The sequence below is a fragment of the Vulpes lagopus genome, chromosome 1 (genome assembly GCF_018345385.1).
Source record: "Vulpes lagopus strain Blue_001 chromosome 1, ASM1834538v1, whole genome shotgun sequence".
Taxonomy (NCBI): Eukaryota; Metazoa; Chordata; class Mammalia; order Carnivora; family Canidae; genus Vulpes; species Vulpes lagopus.
Genome location: NC_054824.1, coordinates 111,117,732 through 111,141,604, shown reverse-complemented (window position 1 = coordinate 111,141,604; position 23,873 = coordinate 111,117,732). Strand labels below are relative to the sequence as shown.

The window sequence follows — 23,873 nt, the reverse complement described above, 5'->3', positions numbered from 1 at the left end:
CATGTCACTATAGAACAAAAGCAATTCGTGGAGCTGAAGGGACTATCTATCAGCATCATCTCCAGAGTAAGCTTTGATCTGGGCAGCTATTGAGAAGGTTTAGCTGCCCAGAGACTTAGTCTTTAAATATATAATGATTTCTCAATATTTATACAGTCTTTTTTCAAGGACAGACAAGAACCATTAAAGCATAAAGACTGTGTTTCACATATTCATATATTTGTAGAACAAGAGAATGGTTGCTAGATTCTGTTTCAGCTGGATTCCTTGCCTTATGCTGACTGTCCTAATTACCGAGTCACCAGAAGCAACACCCCTGCGGCTGAATAAGTTGGGATTATTGCTCAAGGCAGCGAGGGAGAAAGGAGGACACCGAGCCTTTGGTAGGAGGATATTAAAGAGAGCAAGGATTTGGACTTGGGGGATTTGGGGGAGGGCTTAATGACGTGGGACTCTGCTATAGTTTGGATGCTGTCAGGAAGTGGGGGTCATTCTGATTGGGTATCTCAATGAATCTTACAGAAGGAGGAACAATGCAGCAAGGCTGAAACTATAATGGGTAAGAAGCTGCAGTCACTCCAATTAGGGATTAAAGAGGGATGTCTAAGCATTTGTGTGGTTTAGGGAATGTTCATGTTTCGTCTACATTCAGATATGATTACTGAGAGAGTTCTTAGGTTTCAGTCTTGACCCATCATGGTCCCAGAGTGGCCTTGTCTGATGCTGAGGCTCTGTGACATTGTTTATGTTTAACAGGAGAACACCAGGGAGATCCGGGCCAGATCCTAGGAATATGAAGGCCTAGGTGATAGTGGAGGCCAGGTCCAGATGTCAGGGGCACCTTTCTCTTAAAATATTCTCCGTAGGAGATTATGAGCCCCGTAAAGGCGGATGCCATTCTTTTCATCCCTGCTATTCCCAGTATCTGTATGTAGCCTAGCATTTTCGAAGGTGTTCAACGAACAATCTTTGAAAGAATATGTGTATAAACGAGTAAGTGGATGGACAGGCGACAAAGCTTCTTTAACAGTCTTCTTTCCACAGGACGCCTGGGTGGCTCAGTGGTTGAGCGTCTGCCTTTGGCTCAGGACATGATCCTGGAGTCCTGGGATTGAGTCTCTCTGCCCATGTCTCTGCCTCTCTCTGTGTCTCTTATGAAAAAAATAAATAAAATCTGGAAAAAAATAACCAGTCTTCTATCCAATTATATATAAGAGAGTAGAAAAAAGAGAGTTCATGTCTCCTTAGTTACATGGACATAAAGATGAGTCAGTCTGATCCAATTTGGAGACATTCTTACCTTGAGGAATGTGCTTTAGTCATAGGGTGACCTGGGCTGCCTGTTCAGGTCCAGTTCATGCCTGTTGTCTCATATCATTATTAATAGTGCCCCTTCATTCTCATATATTCTATAGTCTGATTATGATCACCCTAATTATGGATTGGAGGACTTAATTATAGGAGGACTACTTCAGAATAACAACCAGTGGGTTTCCTGGGGTTTCCTAGATAGGGGCTGACAAAAGAACAGGATGGCAAGCTTTCCAATGCCTCATTCTGCATTCAAATTCTCAGATTAATCACTTTTCAGCCTTTTGGCTAAGATCAAGTGCAAATTCTCAGATCAGATAGTATTTAAAAAGACAAATGTGAAATGTACTTATTCTAAGTAATAATACTGAGGGCCACTTAGAAAGCATGATTAACTTTTAGGGCACCTGGGTGGCTCAGTTGGTTGAGCATCTGACTCTTGGTTTCAGCTCAGGTCATAATCTCAGGGTCATGAGATGGAGCCCCTCATTGGGCTCCATGCTCAGTGTGGAATCTGCTTGAGATTCTCTCCCTCTCCTGCTGTCCCTTTCCCCTGCTCACTCTCTCTCTAAAATAAAATAAATGAAATCTTTAAAAAATTAACTCTCAATGGTTTGCCCCAATAGGATAATCAGGAATATGCACAACTAACATTTGTCATATTTATTCCATCATATTAACCTTCTTAATTATACTGTTCTTCTATTAAAATTGGTTTCTAGGGGATCCCTGGGCGGCGCAGCGGTTTGGTGCCTGCCTTTGGCCCAGGGCACAATCCTGGAGACCCAGGATTGAATCCCACGTCGGGCTCCCGGTGCATGGGAGCCTGCTTCTCCCTCTGCCTGTGTCTCTGCCTCTCTCTCTCTCTCTCTGTGTGACTATCATAAATAAATAAAAATTAAAAATAAATAAATAAATAAATAAATTAAATTAAATTGGTTTCTATTTCCTGGTACATTTTGTCTGAGAATGAAGAGACGTGGCCTACAATTTGCTACAGATAATCCCATGTTGATAATTAAAATAACACGAACAAATTCACCTCAACCACAAGATTCATGAAGCTGGGATATACATTGAAGCTTATTTAAGTTCTACTTCCTGATTTTATTTTATTTTTAAAAAGATTTTATTTATTTATTTGAGAGAGAAAGAGGGACCGGCAGAGGGGGAGGGAGAAGCAGACTCCCTGCTGAGCAGGGAGTCCGATGTGGGGCTTGATCCCAGCACCCCTGAGATCATGACCTGAGTTGAAGACAGATGCTTAATTGACTTAACCACCCAGGTGCCCCAACTCCCTAATTTTATAGATGAGGCCTCAAAAGCCCAGGAAGACTGAGTTATTTTGTCCAAGGTAAGTGAACAAATCATTGTGATCAGACACAGAACCTGCATTGTTCTATTGCCTTATTGGTAAACTTAGCTTGACAGTAATTTTACATAGATATAGTAATTAAAATGTATTTATATGCATGATCTTTTGTAGTGTTGTATTTCCTGAATTATTTGGGAAACATTTCATAAGTACTATGTGCTATGGAATCTTCTATAAATCCATTGATCTATTTTTGCTTTCTGCATAAACCTACTCTTTTACTTATTAATTTTATTTTTTAAGACTTTATTCATTTATTCATGAGAGACACAGAGAGAGAGAGAGGCAGAGACATAGCAGAGAGAGAAGCAGAGAGAGAAGCAGAGAGAGAAGCAGGCTCCACGCAGGGAGTCTGATGTGGGACTCGATCCTGGGACTCTAGGATCACACCCTGGGCCAAAGGCAGGCGCTCAACCTCTGAGCCACCCAGGCGTCCCCCTGCTCTTATCTTATATGGAAAGAATTGCTCTGTAGTTGGTTTAGTTGGAAGCTAAGCAGTGAGATGAAGTGATTACTGACATCTTCTATTTCACATCATTTCTGTTTTGAAAGGTAGTAACTGTGTGGGTAGAGATATAAATAATAGTAAATTACAATAAAAGCAAACACACGTGTACATTTCGGAAGCTGCATAATGAAATCTGTAATGTTCTAAATTAAGGGGATGTCAACATAACACATTAATTTCCCATAGTTTTTTTGGAGTATACGTGCTGCTGACGGGAAAGGTAGAGAATTTTGATCAGTTTTCCTTATTTAACAATGTATTTTCCATGTGCATCAAACTTAGAATCCCAAAATGACATAATTTTAGCAGTAATGTTATTAGAAGAAGGGAGCTCAAATTTCTAATTGTAAAGTTAGCAAACATGTCTAAACCTTTTGTAAGGAATACCGCCCTGTTTAATGAGAGGAAGTCTCTTAGAATCACCAACACTTGCAGACTCATTTTCTCCCGTGCTGGGGAAGGGATGCCATCACAACACCCACCACTAGGGGACATCCTCCAACACAGCTTAGCTGTCCCCGCAGGAGCTGTGGCTCTCCACCACATCAGAGCATAGCACCCTCTTTTCTTACAGGAGCCCTTACTGTCCTGAAATGAGATTCATTATGTGTGCATCACTCCACTAAACATATCTTTAAATATCAATATAATGCTCTATTGATAATATAAAAGAGAAAAAATAAGAAAGCAATTTATAATAAAATATTATGTATTTCCACATTAAAGCTTAGGTACAAATACACCAGAAAATACATATAGTTTAGTAGTCAGATTCTATACATAGAGGCAATTGCTAAAATGCAGGCAAATACAGGTGCATTACGGTGAGGACTCAAATACTTTGAGTGGCATTGCCATCAGTGACAAAATGACTGAAGATGAAGTCATTGTAAATCTCCACCACACCGAGCTAATCATTTCCCAAACACCCTACCTCCTGAGACCATCACATTGGGCATTAGGATTTCACATGAATTGGGGGATGAGAGGGACACAAACATCGACAGCACTATTTACACATAAACACAATACTTTTACACATAAAGCAGAATTTTTAGGGTTGTTTTCATAGATACTGGGGTTTGGGGGGGTTTGAGAGGGGGGGGGATCCCTGGTGGAGCTTTCATGAATGGAATTAGTGCTGGTATAAACGAGACCCCATTTGTTTTTATTTAAGTTCAATTTGCCCACATATAGTATAACACCCAGTACTCATCCCATCAAGTGCCGTCCTCAGTGCCCGTCACCCAGTTACCCCATCCCCCTGCCCACCTCCTCTTCCGCAACCCCTTGTTTGTTTCCCACAGTTAGGAGTCTCTCAGGGTTTGTCTCCCTCTCTAATTTTTCCCACTCAGTTCCCCTCCCCAGAGGGAGAACACCAGACACATGTCCCCACATGGGGACAGAAGAAAACGGCAGTCTGCAGTCAGGGAAAAAGCTCTCACCCTTGACCATGCAGGCACCCCTGAGCTCAGACTCCAGACTCCAGAGCTGTGAGAAATAAATTTAGGTTGTTTAGAAGCCACCCCATCCATGGTACTCTGCTATCACTGCTCAAACAGAGTAAGACAGTTACATTCTAGGCTCAAATAATGATAGTTTTTTGTTTTGTTTTGTTTTGAACCTATATGAATGTTTCAGAAGGGCATTTGGAAGTTGGACAGTATGAGGAGCAGTTCCTCTCTGGGCATATTGTGATATCTGGCCTCCCTGACCCCTCTCCTAAATTCCAAAAGTGCCCCACAACCCAACTGTCACGACAACAAAAAATACACCAACAAATTCCAAAATGCCCCTAAAAGTGCTTAAACGCTCATGGAGAACCACTGGACAAAAGCAAAAAGGGCCTCCTTTCTACCCTCATGTATATCCCTTTGGCTCTCAGATGAGAGGGAGATTCTCCTCTTACCCCCAAAAGACTGGCCCTAGGGAGACATCCTTTGATGGGACATTGTCTTCAGTTCAGATTTAGGGTACATCTCTATCTTGGTCTCTACATTTGTCATCCAGAATTTCACACACAGCTTTGGAAGGAGTTCCAAAAAGAAATAGGAAGAAATGCAGAGGGAGGGACGCCTGGGTGGCTTAGGGGTTGAACATCTGCCTTTGGCTCAGGGTGTGATCCCGGAGTCCATGGATCGAGTCCCACATTGGGCTCCCTATATGGAGCCTGCTTCTCCCTCTGCCTATGTCTCTGCCTCTCTCTCTCGGTGTCTCTCGTGAATAAATAATAAATAAAATCTTAAAAACAAACAAACAAAAAAGAACCAAACAGGAGATAGTGAAGTAACCCAGAGAACTGCAACCACAGGAAGTCTTGACTGGGAGATAGGGGGAGGAGAAGGCGGAGTTACCACAGGCTTCAGGTCATCCACTGAAAGCTGGAACCCCAATAAGCCAGTCCACAGAGGAGACCGGGTCACTGTGAAGAAGCCACTAGAGGCAGAGAGAGAAGGGAATAACCCTGGTTTCTCTCTTGTTGTTAACGCTCCAATCTCTACTTGCCAAAAGCCATCAGCAAACCCAGGAACCTGCAAAACCAACCCTTATCAGTTGTGCTCTTCTGTAGAGAGCAGTCGAGGAAGAGCACACCCACATGGGATTTTGTTGATGTTTTTCCAGAAGAAAGCATCTCAAGCCTCCTTTAAATAGTAACCCCCAACACCTTTAGACGAACTTGATAGAACAACAAAATTTTTGAAATATGACATGTAGCTTTACAACCATCTATCACATAAGCAGCTGTCTTTTTATACCTATACCTCACTGAATATCAGAAAAAGAAAGCATTCTTGAACGCCTCCTTGCCAAGGGTCAGCAGAACCAGTTGCCAGGCTAAAACTTCAGAGTACGGATTTTGCTTAACTCACTACCTGAGGGAAAGGGAAGCTGGCCACAGAGGGTATGGTCATCTGGCTAGTATTTTTGGAAGACTAATTTACTGGAACGCTTTCAGGTGGCCTTTTGCAGGATTATATATGGTGTCAGGAGCTGGCCCGCTTGTGCTAGGAGTCCTGGACATAATTCTTCAGAAATGCAGGGTTCTGGAGACTTCTGGGTCACTAGAGGAGGTTCCGTATGAAGGTCCTGGCCTCTGAGCTACCCTTGATGAGTTGGAGCGCCCTCTAGGGGAGAGCTGGCTGTTGCCCCTGGGCTGTACCCCACCCCCACCCTCCCTGCCTGCTGGGCACCCCACCCCTTCTGCAGTGCTGGTGCTTACCAGTGTCTGTTTTTTTCCAACACTCCATGACATATGGCTGTGGTCTTATTAGCTGTTGTGTCAAAGGCAGTGCAGGACAGACTATATTCTGCGTGTGCTGTCACACATTCGGTGGAATTGCCAGATAAATTACAGAAAAGGCGAAGGACCGTAGAGAGGAGCTGGGTTCCAGAGCCCTCCAAGCCCAGCCACAGAGCATGGCCCAGTAGGGCGGCCAGCATCTAAGGAGAAGCAGACAGGATGTCTCTGGGAGCACGACTCTCCTGATTGACAGTGGTTCTTAAAAAATCACTTCATCCGGTATTTTTTGAAGGAGGTGGCTAGGTAGGGTAATTTGTGGTTAAGATCTTAGACTTAGGGGCCTTTTTTTTCCCTTGTAGCTTTACAAGTCTGTCTTCTTTTCTCAACCCCTACTGCCACCGCCCCCTGGTCTGTACCTGTTGCCGCCACTGACTGCACCTCCCCCCTCCCCCCATGGGTCTCTCACCACATCTGCCCCTGGGATCTTTCTAGGCAAATCAGATCAGCCAGGCTCACAATCCTCCAAAGGCTCCCCCAGGCTTTAGGATAATAGCCCCAGGATATTTGGTGGCACACCCCCTCCAGGGATCTCTCACCTACAGCCCTTGCTCTGTAAATGCGGGGCACCCAGCTACACCCTGTACTTGGGGGAAAACAATCTTCCCAGGCGGGGGCAGATGCCCGCCCTAGCAACTCGTTTTTTTTTAATGGTTAAGATGGTAAATTTAATGTTTCGTGTAGTTTATAACAACTTAAAACAACAGTAATTTTTTTCCTTTTCTTTTGTTATTTATTAGTTCATTAATGCTTCTCTAAATACATTACCTCCTGAATAACATTTTACAGTTCCTCAAGTTACAATTTAAATTCCAGGCACTTTAATTTCTTTTTTTTTTTTTTATTTTTTTTTATTGGAGTTCAACTTCCCAACACATAGCATAACACCCAGGGCTCATCCCATCAAGTGCCCCATCAAGTGCCCGCCACCCAGTCACCCCCACCCCCCGCCCACCTCCCCTGGTTCGTTTCCCAGAGTTAGGAGTCTTTATGTTCCGTCTCCCTCTCTGATATTTCCCACTCATTGTCTCTCCTTTCAACGCTAGCAACTCCTAGCTCCTAATTCCTGCCCGTCCCTTTGCCTCCTGGCAAGGCCAAGTGTGGAGCACAGGCTGGGCCTTACTCCTCTGAGTATTCCCCAACATCCGAAGCCTGCACTCGAGGATATTTGAACCGCGCTTCACAGTTTGCACAGCGCTCCTCGCATCTGCCCATGCATCCTCCCGACGCTCGGGTGGCAAGCAGTGTTTTTAGCAGGCAAGGGAACCGAGGGTCGGGCAGGTCAGCGGCCGCGCTGGGCCCTCGGTGGCAGCGCCCGGACTCGCACGCGGGGCTCCGCGAGGGGCCGGCCCGCAGGCTGAGCGCGCCTCGGGCTCGGGGTGCGCGCTGACCCGCCCCGGCCGCGCCACAGCCCCCGCCTCACCTGCCCGCGCCTCACCTGCCCGCGCCTCACCTGCCCGCGCCTCACCTGCCCGCGCCCGCGCCCGCGCCCTCCTCGCGGAGAAGACGGCAACTCCAGCTCGGGCGCGCCCCGGGGGTTACGTGGAACGAGGCCCACGGGGTGTCGGACGGCGCCTGGCTCCCCGCCGCAGCCGTGAACGCGAGTCCCCTCGCGCACCCCGAGCTGGGCGAGCTGCTCCCCCGTTTCCGCGGCGGCGCCTCCTTCCCCGAGCTGCCGACTGCGGGGCGCCGCGCCCGTCCTGACCTGGCCGCCGCCTCGGGCACCGGCCGACCCTCGAGGAGCGGGGGGACTGCGGGCGCAGCGCAGAGGCGACGGCCGGCGGGAGGGCGGCGGCCCGCGGGGGGCGGGGGCACCGCCGCGCGCACCGGAGGGGCCGCTCCCGCCTCGCCCGCCCCCCGCGTCCCGCCAGCGCCGGCGCCCGCCGCGCTCCCGCCCGCTGCACCCCGCTGCACCCCGCTGCGGCCTCCCCTCCGCCGCCCTGCGCGCCGCCCCCGGGGCCTCGGAGGCCGGGAGGGCGCCCGCGCGCGAGCCCGGGGAGCGCAGGCCCCGCCCCACCGCGGCGCCGGCGGGCGGGAGGCGGGACCTGCGCGCGGCGGGGCGCGGGAGGCGGGAGGCGGGGGGCGGGGGCGGGGAGCGCGCGTGCAGTTCCTCTCCGCGGGGCGGGCGGGCGGGCGGGCGCTGCGGGGAGCGGGCGGCCGTGGGCGGTGCCGGTGTCCGGGGGATGCGAGCGGCGGGGCCCGCCGCGCCGCTGAGCGGGTGAAGGCGAGCGGCGGTGACCTGAGCGGGGGCAGCCCCGCGGGGATCCGGGCGCCGGGGGTGCGCGGGGCACGGCGGCGGCGCGGGAGCGCGGGGCGCAGACCGGGCGGGGCCGGGGGACAGTGATGAGCCGGCGCGCGGGGAGGCTGCACGCCGCCGCCGCCGCCGCCGCCGCCCGGAGCATCTGCCGGCCCAGCCGCCGCTCGCGGCCCGGGCCCCGGCCATGGAGACGCTGAACGGCCTCGCGGGCGGAGGCGCCCCGGACGCGAAGCCGCCGCCGCCGGGGCAGCACCACCGCCACCACCACCTCCACCCGCTGGCCGAGCGTCGGCGGCTGCACCGCGCGCCTTCGCCCGCCAGACCCTTCCTCAAGGACCTGCACGGCCGGACCCCCGCGCCCGGCCCGGCCCCGGCCGCCCCCTCCTCGGGGCGAGCCCCGGCGCCCGCCGCCCCGCGCACGCCCGGCCTCGCGGGCAAAGCACCGCCCTCGCCGGGCACCCCGGCCGCGCCCGGCCGCCTCTCTCGGCGCAGCGGCGGCGCCCCCGGCGCGAAGGACAAGCCGCCGCCGGGCGCCGGGGCCAGGGCAGCGGGCGGCGCCAAGGCCGCCCCGGGCCTCAGGAGGGCGGCGCGCACGGCGCCCGCGGAGCTGCTGCCCCGGGCGGGGAGGCCGCCGCCGCCAACGCCGCCGCCGCCGCCGCCGCCCGGGACCGAGCCGCCGCCCGCCGCTGCCAAGGGCCGCAGAGCCAGACGCGGCTCCGGCGCGCCCCCCGCGCGGGCCCCCGGGCCCCCGGCCCCCGCCGCCCCGAGCCCCGCCGCGACCCTCGCCGTGACCTCCTCGGCCGGCCCCCCGGCCCCCGGGCCGCGCATCAGCCACACCGACAGCAGCTCCGACCTCTCCGACTGCCCCTCCGAGCCCCTGTCCGACGAGCAACGCCTGCTCCCCGCCGCCAGCAGCGACGCCGAGTCCGCCACGGGCTCCAGCGACCGGGAACCGCCGCGGGGAGCCCCCACCGCGACCCCCGCGGCGCCGCCCGAGCCCCCCGCGCCCCTCGCCGCGCCGCCCGCCCCCGGCGCCGGCCTCGGGGGTCGCAGCAGCCCGGGCGGGGGCCGCGCGGGGGCCCCGGGGTCGGCGGCGGCGGAGGATGCCGGGGGGCGCGCGCCGCTCGGGCCAGCAGGCCCCGGGACCCCCAGGGATGCCGGCCCGGGCGAGCCGACCCGACTGGTGCCGGCGGCGGTGGAGGAGGAGCTGCTGCGGGAGATGGAGGAGCTGCGCTCCGAGAACGACTATCTCAAGGTGAGCAGCGGCGGCCCCGCCGCGGGTGCCCGGGGGCGACCCCTGAGGCCTGGGCGCGGGCGGGGACCCGCGAGCCCGGCCCTGGCGCTCCCGACGCGCGCGCTCCGGCCCTTCTGCCCTTCACTCTCCCGCCCCCGCACACACGGGCTTTGGGAACTTAGAGCTAAAACTTCTGGAAGGAGCAGCGAGACCTGTGGGTCTGGCCAGGTCCTCGCCGCACTTGGCTTCTCCTGTTTCTGGAGTCTTGCTGCTGCCTGCTGACGCCCTTGCCCCCGTAGATGTGCTGGGGGAGAGGGTCACAGCTGACACCCCCACGCGCTCGCCTCTGGGGCGGGGCCGCCCCTGGCCGAGGAGCTCTGGTCCGGGCCTGGTGCAGGTGTGTGCAGTGCGCAGCCTGCTCCGGCGAGCGAGCGGCGGATGTGCCAGATGCTTTTCCTGCAGTTAAAGAAGTGAGGCCCCCTCTGCTTCTCTAGCTGGGGCGGGGGCGGGGGAGCTCCCTGTTTTTGGTGATAAAACTTAAGTTCAAGGGTCCCATGAGTGTGTCCCGGGTCGAGGGGCAAGGGGTTGGCTGGTTGTCCAGCCAGTCGCCAGTCCTTTGTGGGCGACCATAAGCCCGTTTTTCGTGTCGGGAGAGGCCACTTGATTGCCCCTGCACGCCAGCACTTTCGAGGGAATTGCCACCTCTGCTGCTTTGCCTGAGTATTTTTCATGAGGTCTTGCTATTAAGGGCCTCTTGGTCTTGTTAGCTTTGGGGCACTCAAACCTACTTCCATTTATTCCTCCCAGGAGGAGGGCAGCTTGGGCCTGCAGAACAGAGGACTTAGTGTTGGGGTCACGACAATTTGAAGTGACTCGAGACAAAATAAGGGGGGTTGGTTGGGGGGCAATTACTTTATTATAGTCTTCAAGTTAGTAAATAACTACAGCGGTATAAATCTTTTCATGCTTCTGTTAAGACTCTAATATGGATCTCCTCCTAAACCAGTGGATGGCGCTCCTTTATCCGGGTTATCTGATTCGTACTTTTTCTAAGCAAATGTTGGACCTGCCCAAATGAGGCCCAGTTTTTGGCCAGCGGGACCAAGGGCATGGGCTTTTAAGGTGGTTAAGTGTGCCGTTCAGGCTGACATTAGAATGGGCTCACTGCTGAGTTTTCTAAACCTAAATCTTGAATCAGGAGCTGTTCTCCCCAACTGACAGCCCAGTAGCTGTTTTGCCTGCAAAGAGGTAGCAGTGAGGCAGAGGAGAGGTGAGGACATAGTAGGAGTTTGGAGTAAGGTGTTTCAAGTATTACATTTGCCTGTGTCACCCACTCTTGTGTAATAGACACCAGAGTGATTTTCAGAGGTGCTAAAGAGAAAGGGCAGTGAAGTTGTATGTGACTCCATCTTGAAACCAGCACTTTTGTAAATTTTCAACAAATGTAAACTCCCTACGGGCAAGAAAGATGCTCTTGTTGGGTTATATAACTGCAGCTCTTAGCATGATCCCTGACCCACAGTGTTTCTGATTAAATGATGTTTATCCAAATCGTGACCTGCTAAGCAACAGGAAATTGAGGGTGCTGTAAGAGAAAAGCTGTTTCTCGTTGCATCTTTGATCCTAAGGTAGGCAGCTCGATGGTCATTTCAGAGTTCATTCCTGGGTGACTGTTTATTTGCTTTATCCTTCCCGTTGGTAGATTCTCAGGGAATGAGCTAGGTGTCTGATCCTGGAGTCTGAGCTGGTATATTTGATATTTCAGTGAGTCTTCACAACAACATAGGGTGTACTTGTCATATTTATCAGAACCCCAATTTCGCAGACAAGGATGCTGGAAACCCGGAACATTTAACTGACTAACCCAAGGCCATATAGCCAGTAGGAGGTGCAGCTTCTCTTTTTCCTGCTCCAGAACCTTTGCCTTTTTCCCTGCACCAGGCTGCATCCCTGTTCCCAGCAAGGCTAATTTTCTCACTGTAGCTGGCTTGCTTTAGTGTTGTTACGAGCTTGAAATGTTCCCACTGTTGAGCTCTCCTAGGGGACCTCTTTTCATTTTAGGTGAAAGGGCCATAATGAACACCTCTCTACTAGCCTGTGTACAGATGGGCATATAAATCCCACTGACAAGGTTTAATTTGTGGGAAACATTCAGTTGCTGGTTCCTGGAGAGAAAGTGTCACGGCCCACCATTCACTCTGCCTGAGTGTATCTCCCGGCCTTCCCTCCTGACAGCAGGAGAGAGAAGTAGATAGAGGAGCTCTGAAGGGAGCTTCTGAAGGAAATCAGAAGTCCACACGCAAATATAGATGTGAGTTAACGTGTTTGGTTATTCAGGAGCTTAAGTTCCAGGAGTTCAATTTGGGCAAAAAAACACAATAGTCCTGGTAGACTAAAGGTCAGTGAGTGTGCCCACTTGTGCAGAATGGGCCTGTGATCACAAGTGGCCTCAAGGGGCAGGGGTGGGAGGTATGCGTTGGCACGGGGTGTTTAGAGCACCTTAGAAATCGGAGCTTCTAAAAAAAAAAAAAAAAGAAAAGAAATCGGAGCTTCTCTTTGTGTTGCCCTTGTTGCTCGCTGGTACTTTTTTCTCGTGGTAGACAAAAGTGCGTCCTTGACCTACTGCTGTCTTAGGGAACGTGGCACAGAACTCTCTGATTAGACGAAGCATCCCTCTATTCAGATGCTACCTAACAAGAGGAGGCGCGGCCCAGAAATTTTACTCTGGTATATTCTGGAGGATTGTTACCATGTTAGGTATCCCATTCTTTCCCAAGTCAGTTCTGTCACCATTAACTGTACAAAACTGTCATACTTCCTGAGCTAGGATGACCAAAGAGTGATCAAGCAGATACAGAAGGTCTGCAAAACCATAGGGGGATGTCTTATGTGATCAGGAAATTCTAGTGGAGTTCTCTTGGTTTTTAGCCAGCCTGCTGTATTTTTTAAAATAGATGTCAAGAGAGAAGTACGTACGTTGGGCTGTGCTGTGTGGACCTGTATGGGGCATCCCGGACTCTGCTTCCTCTTCCTCTTCTACCTTCATCAAAGGCCACCAAGGAGGCTAGATGAAAAATGCGCCATTATTCACCCCCCAGGTGGCTGGCTTTTTGCACAAAAACACAGTCAGAAAAGCAGTCTTGTCCCTTTACCCCCGATGAACTTACATATGTTTGGAAGTCTTCAGAGATAAGGTGAGCAGTTGAGTTCAGTTGTCCGGAGGCCTTTGCTTCTATTTCAGAGGGAACCCAGGCATGTTTCTCACTGATGAGAACATCCACAAAATGCTGGTGTATTCGCTGCCTTCCTGTCTGCCTGCCACCACTGTGTTTTGCTCGAGTGCTCTGAGACAATCAGAACCGTCTTAGTGCTCATCATGAACATATTAATTATGTTCTCTTTCCATGGGCTTTTCAGGAGGATTTAATCACTTTGAGTTTATTGGCCTATTTTGAAAATGCTCTTCGAGTTACTGGTGATGTGTCCAAATAGTGTTCTCCAAAGCGCCAATGTCCTACAGGATGGGCAAGGGTTGATGTGGCGAAGGGCTGCTTTTTTTTTTCTCCCTGCTTTCTCAGTGATTTCATAAGAATTATTTTTGTTTATTTTTTTTTAAAGATTTTATTTATTTATAAGAGACAGAGACAGAGAGAGAGAGGCAGAGACACAGGCAGAGGGAGAAGCAGGCTCTGTGCGGGGAGCCTGACATGGGACTCGATCCTGGGTCTCCAGGATCACGCCCTGGGCTGAAGGCGGCGCTAAACCGCTAAGCCACCGGGGCTGCCCAAGAATTATTTTTGTTTAAAACAATAAAGTCACTGCTAGGTACTAGGACAGACGACATCCGATCATTAGAGAGGAGTGATTTCCCAAGGGAGGTTATTGGCAGGGTCATTTGAGGTTTTATAGGTTGCAGTGCATCACCACTGATCCAACCTTACCATCCTGTCTCTCACTGAGTAGGCTTTTGAGTTTCAAGCTCTGAAATGGTTCTGTTAAATTTGGCTCTTTGGATTCCAGGTGCTCGGCGTGGCCTGGAGTGAACACTCTGAGCCAGAGTAAACAGTTCTGAACAGCTCAAGTGTTGAGCTCCTCCTCCCCCTTTCTTGTAGAAGGGTTAAAGTGGACAGTGGTCCTATTCTTTCCTGACATTCCACTTTCCACACCCATTCTTTATTCAGCCTGCGAAAGAGCGGCTCTAATCATCTTAGGTGGCAAGATAATGTAGACCAGGGCAAACAGAGCCCATCGGCTGCTGGGTGAACTGTCACTTGGTAAACAATGGTAGCGGTCCCCATGCCTTCTTAGCTACAGCTGGGACTGCGCAGAGAACATTTTCATTGTCCAGAGGGAAATGAGGTGGATTATTTGTATATTATGACAGACGATCGTTTCTGTCTGCAACTCCCAGAAGATGGAATTATCGCAGGCATAGTCAGATGACTGCTCCCTGTCCAAATTGGGGTCTATTTAAAGAAGGGTTATTAGGATATTAATGTGGAACTAGTTATTGATCTCAAATTGCTTAAAGGAGATTGATTTGAATAAAACTATCAGTACGATCAAGAGTTTGCATCCCTTAAATTAAGATACTGTGGACTTAGTTTTTATTTTTTTGTGTGTGGGTAAAACTGTTTTCATTGAAATGCTCCATTTTAATCTTGGTTTACTGTAGTGCACACATGGTACCTCATTATTTCTGTAATTTGGTGTATATAATAAGGCTCGATCTGATATCTGCAGGCAAAGGGGAGTAGTTGGGGAGCTTCACACTACCTCAAGATTTCATTTTATATATGAAATTTGAAAAATAGATTTAATTAAAACTAAATTAGCTTTTCAATGACGTAATGATCGAACAGTGAAGTACACAGCAAACCTGATGTTAATTCTTTATGAAACTGTTGATTAAGGGCAAGTTTTTTCTTAGTTTCTGTTTATAAAAAAAAAAAAAACCAGCAATATTCTACTTTTACTTACTATGTCTAAATTATATTTGCTAGAAACATATGTTCTGCTTGATTTGGTTTTCTTAAACATTTAAATGCCAGACATTTTTAAGGTTCTTTAATACAACGTGTTCTAAATTAGAGTGTGCTGTCAGAAAATTAATGTAATGGTAGCTTGAAAATCACTATCCTTCGTGACCCTAATCCGAATAATCACAGTTTTTGCTTTTCAAATGTCTGCTGCCAGCTTACGTGGTTTATAATTTGCTTTTCTTGTAACTTCTTTTCACTGAACCTGAAAACTGCTTTTTTTTCAAGGCTCTATGAAAAGAGTTGGAACACTGGCCTTGGTCTCATCTCTGTACCAGACTAGTGTCTGAAAAGCCATTTAAATGTTTAGAATCTCAATTTCTGCATTTAAAAAATGGGGGTATTAATACCTTTGCTGCATAGTGCAGTGTTTTTTTCTGAGGGCCCATTGAGATATGGGCCCTCAGGATATGTTACCGAGATCTAAAAGTGTTAACTTGCTTCATTATTGTCACACCTATGGTGGGCTTTTAAAATCATGATTTAAGGCTTACTATTGTTTCATTTTTCCTGGTTGTTGCAAATAATTTATAGTATTCACTGAAAAGAGCATGTGGTTTTGCAGTCTAGCTTCTGTTTATTAGCTAAGAGGCTCTGGACATGTTAACCAGCGTGGATTTGCTCTCCTTGTCCGTGAAATGGATAATATGTTCCTGGCAGGGTGAGAATAGGGTGAGTAATGAAGGTAAAGTGTTGAATGAAAAAGATGTCTTCTGTTCTACAGATTTAGATAAAATATCAGTTATAAAAGCCATGATTCCAATACATGTAATTATGGTCTCTCCCTACTTTTCCTTTCAGTGCAACTAATGTTGGTGATTATTTAGGCCAAAAATGTTAGCTGTTTACATCTGGCCTACTGAATGATTTAGGGGTGCAGGTTCACCTAGCCTTTATATACTCTTTTTTCTTAGCCTGCAGTGATTGTTTACACATATATTGAACACATCCAGCATTTGATATTCAGGTCGATGAGGGTCCTCCTGGTACAAAATCTGAAAGCTAGAGAACAGCTTTATACCTGAAAGTTGCATCTTATGTTTTCTTATGGCTGTTTTGCACTTTAAAAACTTTGTTTGAGTAACAGGTAATTCCAGGCATTAATGGCTTAGGCTTTTATAGATATGCTTTCTAGAAGGAAAAGCAATCACAGACGATTCCTTCCATGAACAGAATGGCCACAGTTACTGTATATTTATATGTATACATATACACATCATGATCGTTGCTTGTACTGAACTATTTATGAGTTATGCAATAAAACAATTACCTTTTAACTGTACTCTGACACAAGCATAGAGAATAGGCTCTCTCTGAAAGTCAGCCCATCACATACAATGGGTAGAACCCAAGGGAAACTTGACCTTAATTTTGAAGATTCAGGATTAATTACCTAATCTTCACCAGAAGATTGACATCCACAAGGCCTGTGTTAAAGCTTGCAGTCTGTAGTTAGTTGGTCTCCTCCGGCATGGGTTGGGTCAGGAGCGTGGCTCCACACAGCAGCATCACGACCTCAGTGTAGGGATCAGCCTGCCAACTTACTCTTTGCTGGACATTGGCAAAGACTTTCCTGAAAGAGCTGTGTCTTCCCGTTCCCTGAAGAGCCCAGCCTGTCCATCCTGTTTACGTATGTTCACCTGACTGGCTTCCAGGCTTGGTCCATGAATTCCCAGGCCCAGGGAGCTGTCCTCCTAGGGACAAGATGTGTAGGAAGAGATCTCTGTGAAGGAAAACAGAAACGAAACAAAAGTTGCTTATACTTCACGACACTTTTCAATGTTAAAATTTCCTTTTTTTTTTTTAAAGACACACTAGAACATCTTAGATTTTTAATGAGGTTATGACTGCTGCTATAGAATTTTGTAAGAGCACCGAGAAGCTGAGAAAAACTATCTTAGTAATTTTATTGATTTACCGCTTTCTTCTTTAACATCCATTCCTCTCGGCAGTCTGTTCAGACAGGCTCCATTTGGAGTCATGGTCAGTGAGTAGGCCATTGTCTTGGTTAGGGTAATGTGGACAGGTTGGGAAGAAGCCTACAGGCTGGGGTTTGGGGGAATGAGATGCAACACACCTGGGCTCTTTCCAACAGACCATTGCATATGGTTGAGGTTGGCTAGGTAACGGTCTTGACCCCGTTTGTGCCAAGTTGTATTTTTCCGTTCCCAATTTATTTGGTATACTTAAACTTTTCCAGGATAAACTGTTCCTCAGGAGATTCCCTTCTGGTCAATCTCTTATCTACCTGAGGCTTTGATGTTGGGAAGCTCTCATTCTTTATTATAAGTAAATCCCTGCTTTTAGGAACAAATGCGGGATTAATGAGAGTGGAGAGAATAGTAACAAACAACAGCAGGACACGAGCTGACAACTGAGGGTGTCCACATCATGGAGAGTTTTCTTCTTGACCCTCAAAGTTAATTCAACAAAACAAATAGGAATGACTGAATGTATCCGAGTCTGGAGGCATTTAAATCTTCAATTATCAGACTAATAAAAAAAAATTCCTAGAATGCTTTTCTTAATCTCCCACCTTCCAAATTGTTCCTCATTAAAATCTTCTGTAATACTTCAATGGAATTTCTGTCTTGCACATTGCAGCTACATCTGTGGGTTTGGGAAGAATTTTTTGTAATTAGGTTATAAGACTGGAACAAAACAAAGGTGCATTTGCGTTCAATTTTGGCCATCTTTACGAGTTGGTCTTTGTAGGTCCTACCTGATGTTCATGTGTTGAGGGCCTGCTCTTTAGCTCACCCCACTTGGGGTGCTGGGAACGGGCAGGAGCAGCCTCAAGGGGTCTGCCCTCACAGAGCTTACATTTCAGCCTGGGCACCCAGACAGGAATAGGAAGAGGCACAAGCAACTAGTAGCTGGGGATGCCAGGCGGGAAGAACACAGAGCAAGGCAAGAAGGATTAGAGATGGGGTGTGGCAGAGTGGGGGTGGGTTGGGGGATGGGTGGTCAGGAGGTACTGTGTGTGTACCTTCCAGATGATGCGACAATGAGCTCTGTAATAACTGGGGAGGAACATTTTAAGGAGAGGGTAGAACAGGTGGGAGGGCCCTAACAGTCCAGACCCTGCAAGACAGTGTGGCAGGGAAGGAAGGGGTAGCTCAGAGACCCTGGGGAATGCTTTGAAGAATTTTCTCAGTGTGATGGGAAGGTTTGAGGGGTAAGATTTGAGTAACATAGTCAGGAATAACTCTGGGTGGGGAATTGGCTAAAGGGGAAGCAGGGAGCCCCACATGACTCACCTGTGTGTGAGCTGCTCCCTTGGGAGTGTTGAAGGCAGGCACTAGCTGGGGTCTGCAGCCACTGGGGAGCGAGTGCCCTGCAGGTATGCTGCTGTTGGGTGACAGCGCTGGAGTGGCTGTGGAATGGGAGCAAAGGAGCAGGGCAAGGAACAAGTCCTGGGTTTCTTCTGCTCCCACAGTGTCTTCATACTGGGCCAGAGCAAAGCGGAGATGGGAAATAAAGGCCAAGTGAGTGGAAAAAAACCAAACCCAGAGTATATTTGACATAATGCAAAAGTTATATCTTTGGAATTGTGAGTCACATAGTCAGTGATGAGACTTGCATGGTGGAGCAGAGTTTTAGGGACATTTGTAGGTATAATTCCAGGGCAGTTCAGTTGTGATCCCACTAAAGTTTATAGCCTTTGAAGGTGAGGCTCTGTCCAGCTCCTCTAAGTACCTAGATTGTGGCCTAGAGATAAGGTTCAGGTCATGTTGGTTTGAATCTAAAGGTTTAGTTGTCTGCAGAGTTGATTTCATTTATGATTCAGATTATGTAAGAAAATATTGGGAATGGAATAAATGCTGGCAGTCTGCAATGAATAATCCATCCTGATTTTTAGTTTCTGAATCCATGAGATTTGAACAGACATCTGATGATACTATCTCATGTGACCATTTCCAGAGGTCCCTGTGTCCTGTCTCACAGGTGTGGCCATAAGCCAATGGGTAAGTGCACAGGTAGTTAATGTTTAGTATTGCAGAGGAGGGGTGGATGGGAGATGCCATCCTTTTCCTGGTGGACATGGCTTATAAACCTGCTCTGTCTGGTTTTGTAGGATGAATTGGATGAACTCCGTGCTGAAATGGAAGAGATGAGAGACAGTTACTTAGAGGAAGATGTTTACCAGCTGCAGGAGCTTCGGCGAGAGCTGGACCGTGCTCATAAAAACTGCCGAATCCTGCAGTACCGCCTCAGGAAAGCTGAGCAGAAGAGCCTGAAAGTGGCTGAGACTGGTCAGGTGGATGGTGAGCTCATCCGGAGTCTAGAGCAGGATTTAAAGGTGGGTGAGTGGGGCTGATGGGGCCTTCATTCCCAGAAGGGGCTTCTGGGTGGAGGGAAGGGAGGGCAGGATTGCAGGTCTGAGACTGGCAGCCCTTTGGACCCACTTAAACACAGTTCTTTCATTCTGGTAGCAGTTCTCTCTCTCTCTCTCTCAACAGATTTCAGCATGCACAGTCTTCATTCACCTTATGGTGTATAGGATAGATATAGTCATATGGCTTTGACAGCCCAAGATTTAAACCAGTCATTTGAACTGGAATCTTAAAACCTAAGGAAAAGAAATCATAGTAAAGGACCTACAATTAAAAAAAAAAGAATTGATATTTGCCACTTCATCTGACAGTTATATAGAATGGTATAGAAGCACTTTCTAAAGATCTGGAATATTTAAAAAATCTATTATCAGTTCAATGATAGTCAAAGACCACCTTTATGGTTGACTATAATCATTTAATCTTTTCATTGTTACTTAAGTTTCTAGAATGCAGAAAATCTGAAATGACCATAACCCAAGGGTAGTAGAGTTTGATTTAACTGAAAGAGAAATAGGATGAAGCTAATTGTCTAAGGTGTTTTGGAAAACCACTGGCAGAAATGGGAATGAGGTGAAGAAATTGCAGATGTTACACCATTTTCTCTCTTCATGGGTAGCATGGCTTCTCTCATGCCCCAATTATCAAATCATTTATCAAGAGATGAATTATGCATAATGTCCTCCTTATTATAGGAGTACTTATGAACTCTCATTTTTCCTTTCATTATGATAACAGGAAAAGAATCTTTGTAATTCTATCAAATCTATAAACCACTCACAAAATGTCATTCAGTGGGATGTAAGGGTGATTTATATTTCTCTTGCAAAATCTCTTGCCTTGTTTCCTTTTAGAAGGTAAAAATGTTTAACTGCTTTGACATTCAGATATTTTACCACAGTAGACAATCGAAAACTTGACTATGTTATTTTACAGGATTGTTTTGGTTTTTTCAGCAGGTAGCTTTAGTATTGCCTTAGGGAACAGGAATGTTGATTGATTAATTGATTGCTATTATTACTGTTATTGTTATTTCTAATTTATCATTAAAGCATGTGTGCGTGAGCGGAATTGGCATTCTTGTTGGCACTCTATAAGGAGGTAGGGCTAGAGGCAGTAGCCTTTTATTCCAGATAAAGGTAAAGGTCGTATTCTCGCTCCTAATGTGAATTTCATGTTTGAAACTAACACCCTCCTTCTTTAAAGATAGGCTTGTTAATATTGCCAGGGTCTTTGCCCTTTACTGTGATCTCCTGTCACTTAATGATTCTGCCTCTGCTTCACCTTCTAATGATGATCTCTCTTGATCGTTACAGGTAGCCAAAGATGTATCTGTCAGATTGCATCATGAACTTGAAACCGTGGAGGAAAAGCGTGCTAAAGCAGAGGATGAAAATGAAAGTCTCCGGCAGCAGATGATTGAAGTGGAGATATCTAAACAGGCCCTCCAAAATGAGCTGGAGAGACTGAAAGAGGTAATCCCAAAATACACGGGGATTTCTTTCTTGGGTTTAATTGTTAGGAGCTTGGAACTCCAGGAGTCCCATTTGGTGAACTATTGTTTGTTTGTATGGCCCAGAAACCAAGAATGGTTTTTACATTTTTCATAGCATTGTAAAACAACAAGCATACAAATACAAACCTAAAGAAGTAAGGAAGACTAAATGACAGAGACTGGATGTTGCTTGCAAAGCCTAAAATATTTGCTGTCTGACCCTCTACAGAAAAGGCGTGGTGAACCATGGTCTAAAGCTACTTTTTTTCGTTTCCCTTTAGATGAGCTGGCCATTAATTCCTCTTATTGGTCCAAATGGAGTATATTATTACTAGAATACAAAATTAAGCAGTGGCTTTTTCCTCAAATCTCCTCTTCCAATGAGCTGGAAAATATGGTTGTCTATTAAAGCTGTGTAAACAAATAATATGTGTCTTCTACCTATATCTACTTTTAGGCAATATGGTTTAAATACAGTTTTTTTTTTTCCTTTCTGTTTTAGGGAGTAAATGCATTCTAGCCAAGCAGCATAGAAAAGCATACATATATATACATACACACACATAGATATATATTTCCCTTTGCACACAGTAATGCAAATGTTGTTTTGTTGTTGACTTCCATTATAAGATTAAAGCTGAATATGTTCTTTAAAAATATCCTGCATATTGGTGGATTTAAAAATTATTGGTTAGGGCTTTACCAGCCAGCATTATTACCTGCTAATAGTCTCACTTAGTTCATTTTCCCTTTGGACAAGTCTCCTGATTCACCCAGTTACTCCTCATCCATCCAGCTGTCCACCTGCCCACACTTAACTCAGGCTCCGCACCTTGCCCTGGGAGTGCAAATGTGGATAGGGCAGTACAGGCTCTATTCCCAAGATGCTTACAGTTCATTTGACAAATGGATAGCAAAACAAATAAATCACAGCAAAGGAGCTGGTGTTGCTACCTCTCTGCGTCACCCTCGCCCCCACAGCTGCTCAGGTGTCCTACTGTTCCTCGAGGTTGGGAAGGCACAACATATTTTTTCCAGAGATCCACATCCCTGGGGTTCAGGCCCTTGCCTTCAGGTCTCTGCTGACATCTCACCTCAGCCACCTGGCTCTCCACACTTCCACACTGAAGTTGTCCCTGCCTCCACCCTGGCCATCCCATCCGCCTTCCCATCTGACACAGATGTTATAGATTTTGGTAAATTGCTTGTGTGTTGTCAGCAGTTGTCTGAAATTGCTGTGAGTTTTATTTCTCTGTCACCTTCATGCATGTGCCTCCAGCACTTGAGCTCTGTGGGAAAAGGGTGTGTCTGTGGAGTTCACTGTGGGGTCTCCGTTCCTAGAACAGTGCCTGGCACTTAGGCCCTGTCAGGGACTCGCAGGGTGAGGGAGTGAATGAAGGGCGACAACGTGGAGCTCTGGTGACCACAGCTTACCTGGGGACTTGGTGAACTTCACAGAGGAGGAGGTAGAGTCTAAGAATGTTCTTTCATCAGGGGTAACCCTTGCTCCTTAACTTACTTGTATACTTACCCCTGGGACTGGGGGAATTTCTTCTCCTCTTGTCAGTCTCTTACCTCTAAGAGTTGCTAGTCATTTACTCCCTTCTTTCTCCTTTGATCTAAGTTTGCTACAAGGTTTGCCATATGGTTTCTTTTCTCAGAATTTCCAGTTTGCTCCAGACCTTGAGGATATAGAAAACATCTTAGGAGTATATTTTATAAGTTTTATATGTGTGTGTACTTACATATAAATACTTAAATTACATATACACATAAGTAAATAAATAGTTAAAGCAAGCAAAGTTTATCTCGCACACATGGAAGTGGATTTGTGTAGGACTTGGCATCAGGTCACAAATAGCTCTTTAGGGAGAAAAATGATTACTGACATTAGAGCCAGGCAGGGGTGAGGCAAGGATTTTCAGAAGCTGTGATGTTGGCTCAGGCTGGATGTACACAGAGAAGGTGGCAGGGCCAGCCTCTCTCTTACTTTACAGGTTAAATTTACTCACAGAGATTGCTCGATTGGGATGCAACTGTATTTTACCTGCAGAACTGCAGTCAGACTTGTGAGACAGTATTTACACCAGACTTCATGGTTCTAAACGAATCCTAGAACTGACAGTAGTCTGAGGGAGGCAGATGCTGTAGACTGTGCTGGAAGCAGAGAATGATGGAACTAGGCGATCCAAGGTTCAAAGGTGGTAGAGGAGATAATTATTGGAAAGTGCCAGCTGTGGTCTTCATGAATGGATTCCTTTTACTGAAACCAGAACAGATTCCTTTTACTGAAACCAGACCAGAATGCACTATAGGCTTTGCTCTAGGGCGAGGATAAATATTTTCTCTATCTTGAGTCCAGCTCCTTATTGTTCACCTCTGAAGTTTTGTAATCGGATGAGTTGGGTTCTGGAAAAGGCACAGAGAGTTTGTGCGTTGCCTGCGTCTCTCAGTGACAGAAGTAGCTGCGGATGACCATGACCGTGTCCCTCTCAGCCTTGGAGGACAGTAGAACAGCACCATCTTGGTGCCTCTTCAGTTCTGGAACTGCTGCTGGGTTCATCTCTGCAGACTGTTCAGCTGCGCGGTGGACCTCTCCAAGATGGATTTCCCCTAGCACTCCAAAGAACGTCCAGAAACTGACTTGTCACCCTCATCCCCACCTGAATCTTTCCTGTCTTTGCCATTTATGTTAATGGCGCTACGGTTCTTCAGGCTTGAGCAATGACAGATCCCATTAGCTCTCTTACTGCTCACACCGAGATGGCCTTCAGGTTCTGCTCTTCTGCTTTTTCAGTCTTGGGGGTTTTCTGTCTCACTGATACATTCTGTACCACGGATGAACTGCAAACATAGGCCAAGTAAAAAGAAGCTGGCCATAGTGCACAATTCCATTTATCAGAAGGATTCAGGATAGATAAATCCTGAGCCAGAAAACAGATTAGTGGTTTCCAGGGGCTGGGGAGAAGGGAGAGGACTGCTTCATGTGTGTGGGGTCTGTTTCTGGGGTCATGAAAAG

The 23,873-nt window shown here is 47.7% G+C and overlaps 1 protein-coding gene across 6 annotated transcripts in view; it reads left to right on the top strand.

Moving 5' to 3' along the window:
* The first annotated feature begins 8,799 nt into the window (after positions 1 to 8,799).
* Positions 8,800 to 23,873, top strand: part of MTCL1 (microtubule crosslinking factor 1) — a 128,118-nt gene continuing 113,044 nt past the window's right edge. For all 6 annotated transcript variants that reach the window (XM_041766745.1, XM_041766726.1, XM_041766717.1 and 3 more), the window contains exons 1-3: positions 8,800 to 10,004; positions 19,101 to 19,325; positions 20,676 to 20,834. In XM_041766745.1, coding sequence (XP_041622679.1) covers positions 8,934 to 10,004; positions 19,101 to 19,325; positions 20,676 to 20,834 — 1,455 coding nt within the window. In that variant the 5' untranslated portion in view covers positions 8,800 to 8,933. The remainder of the gene's footprint in view (positions 10,005 to 19,100; positions 19,326 to 20,675; positions 20,835 to 23,873) is intronic.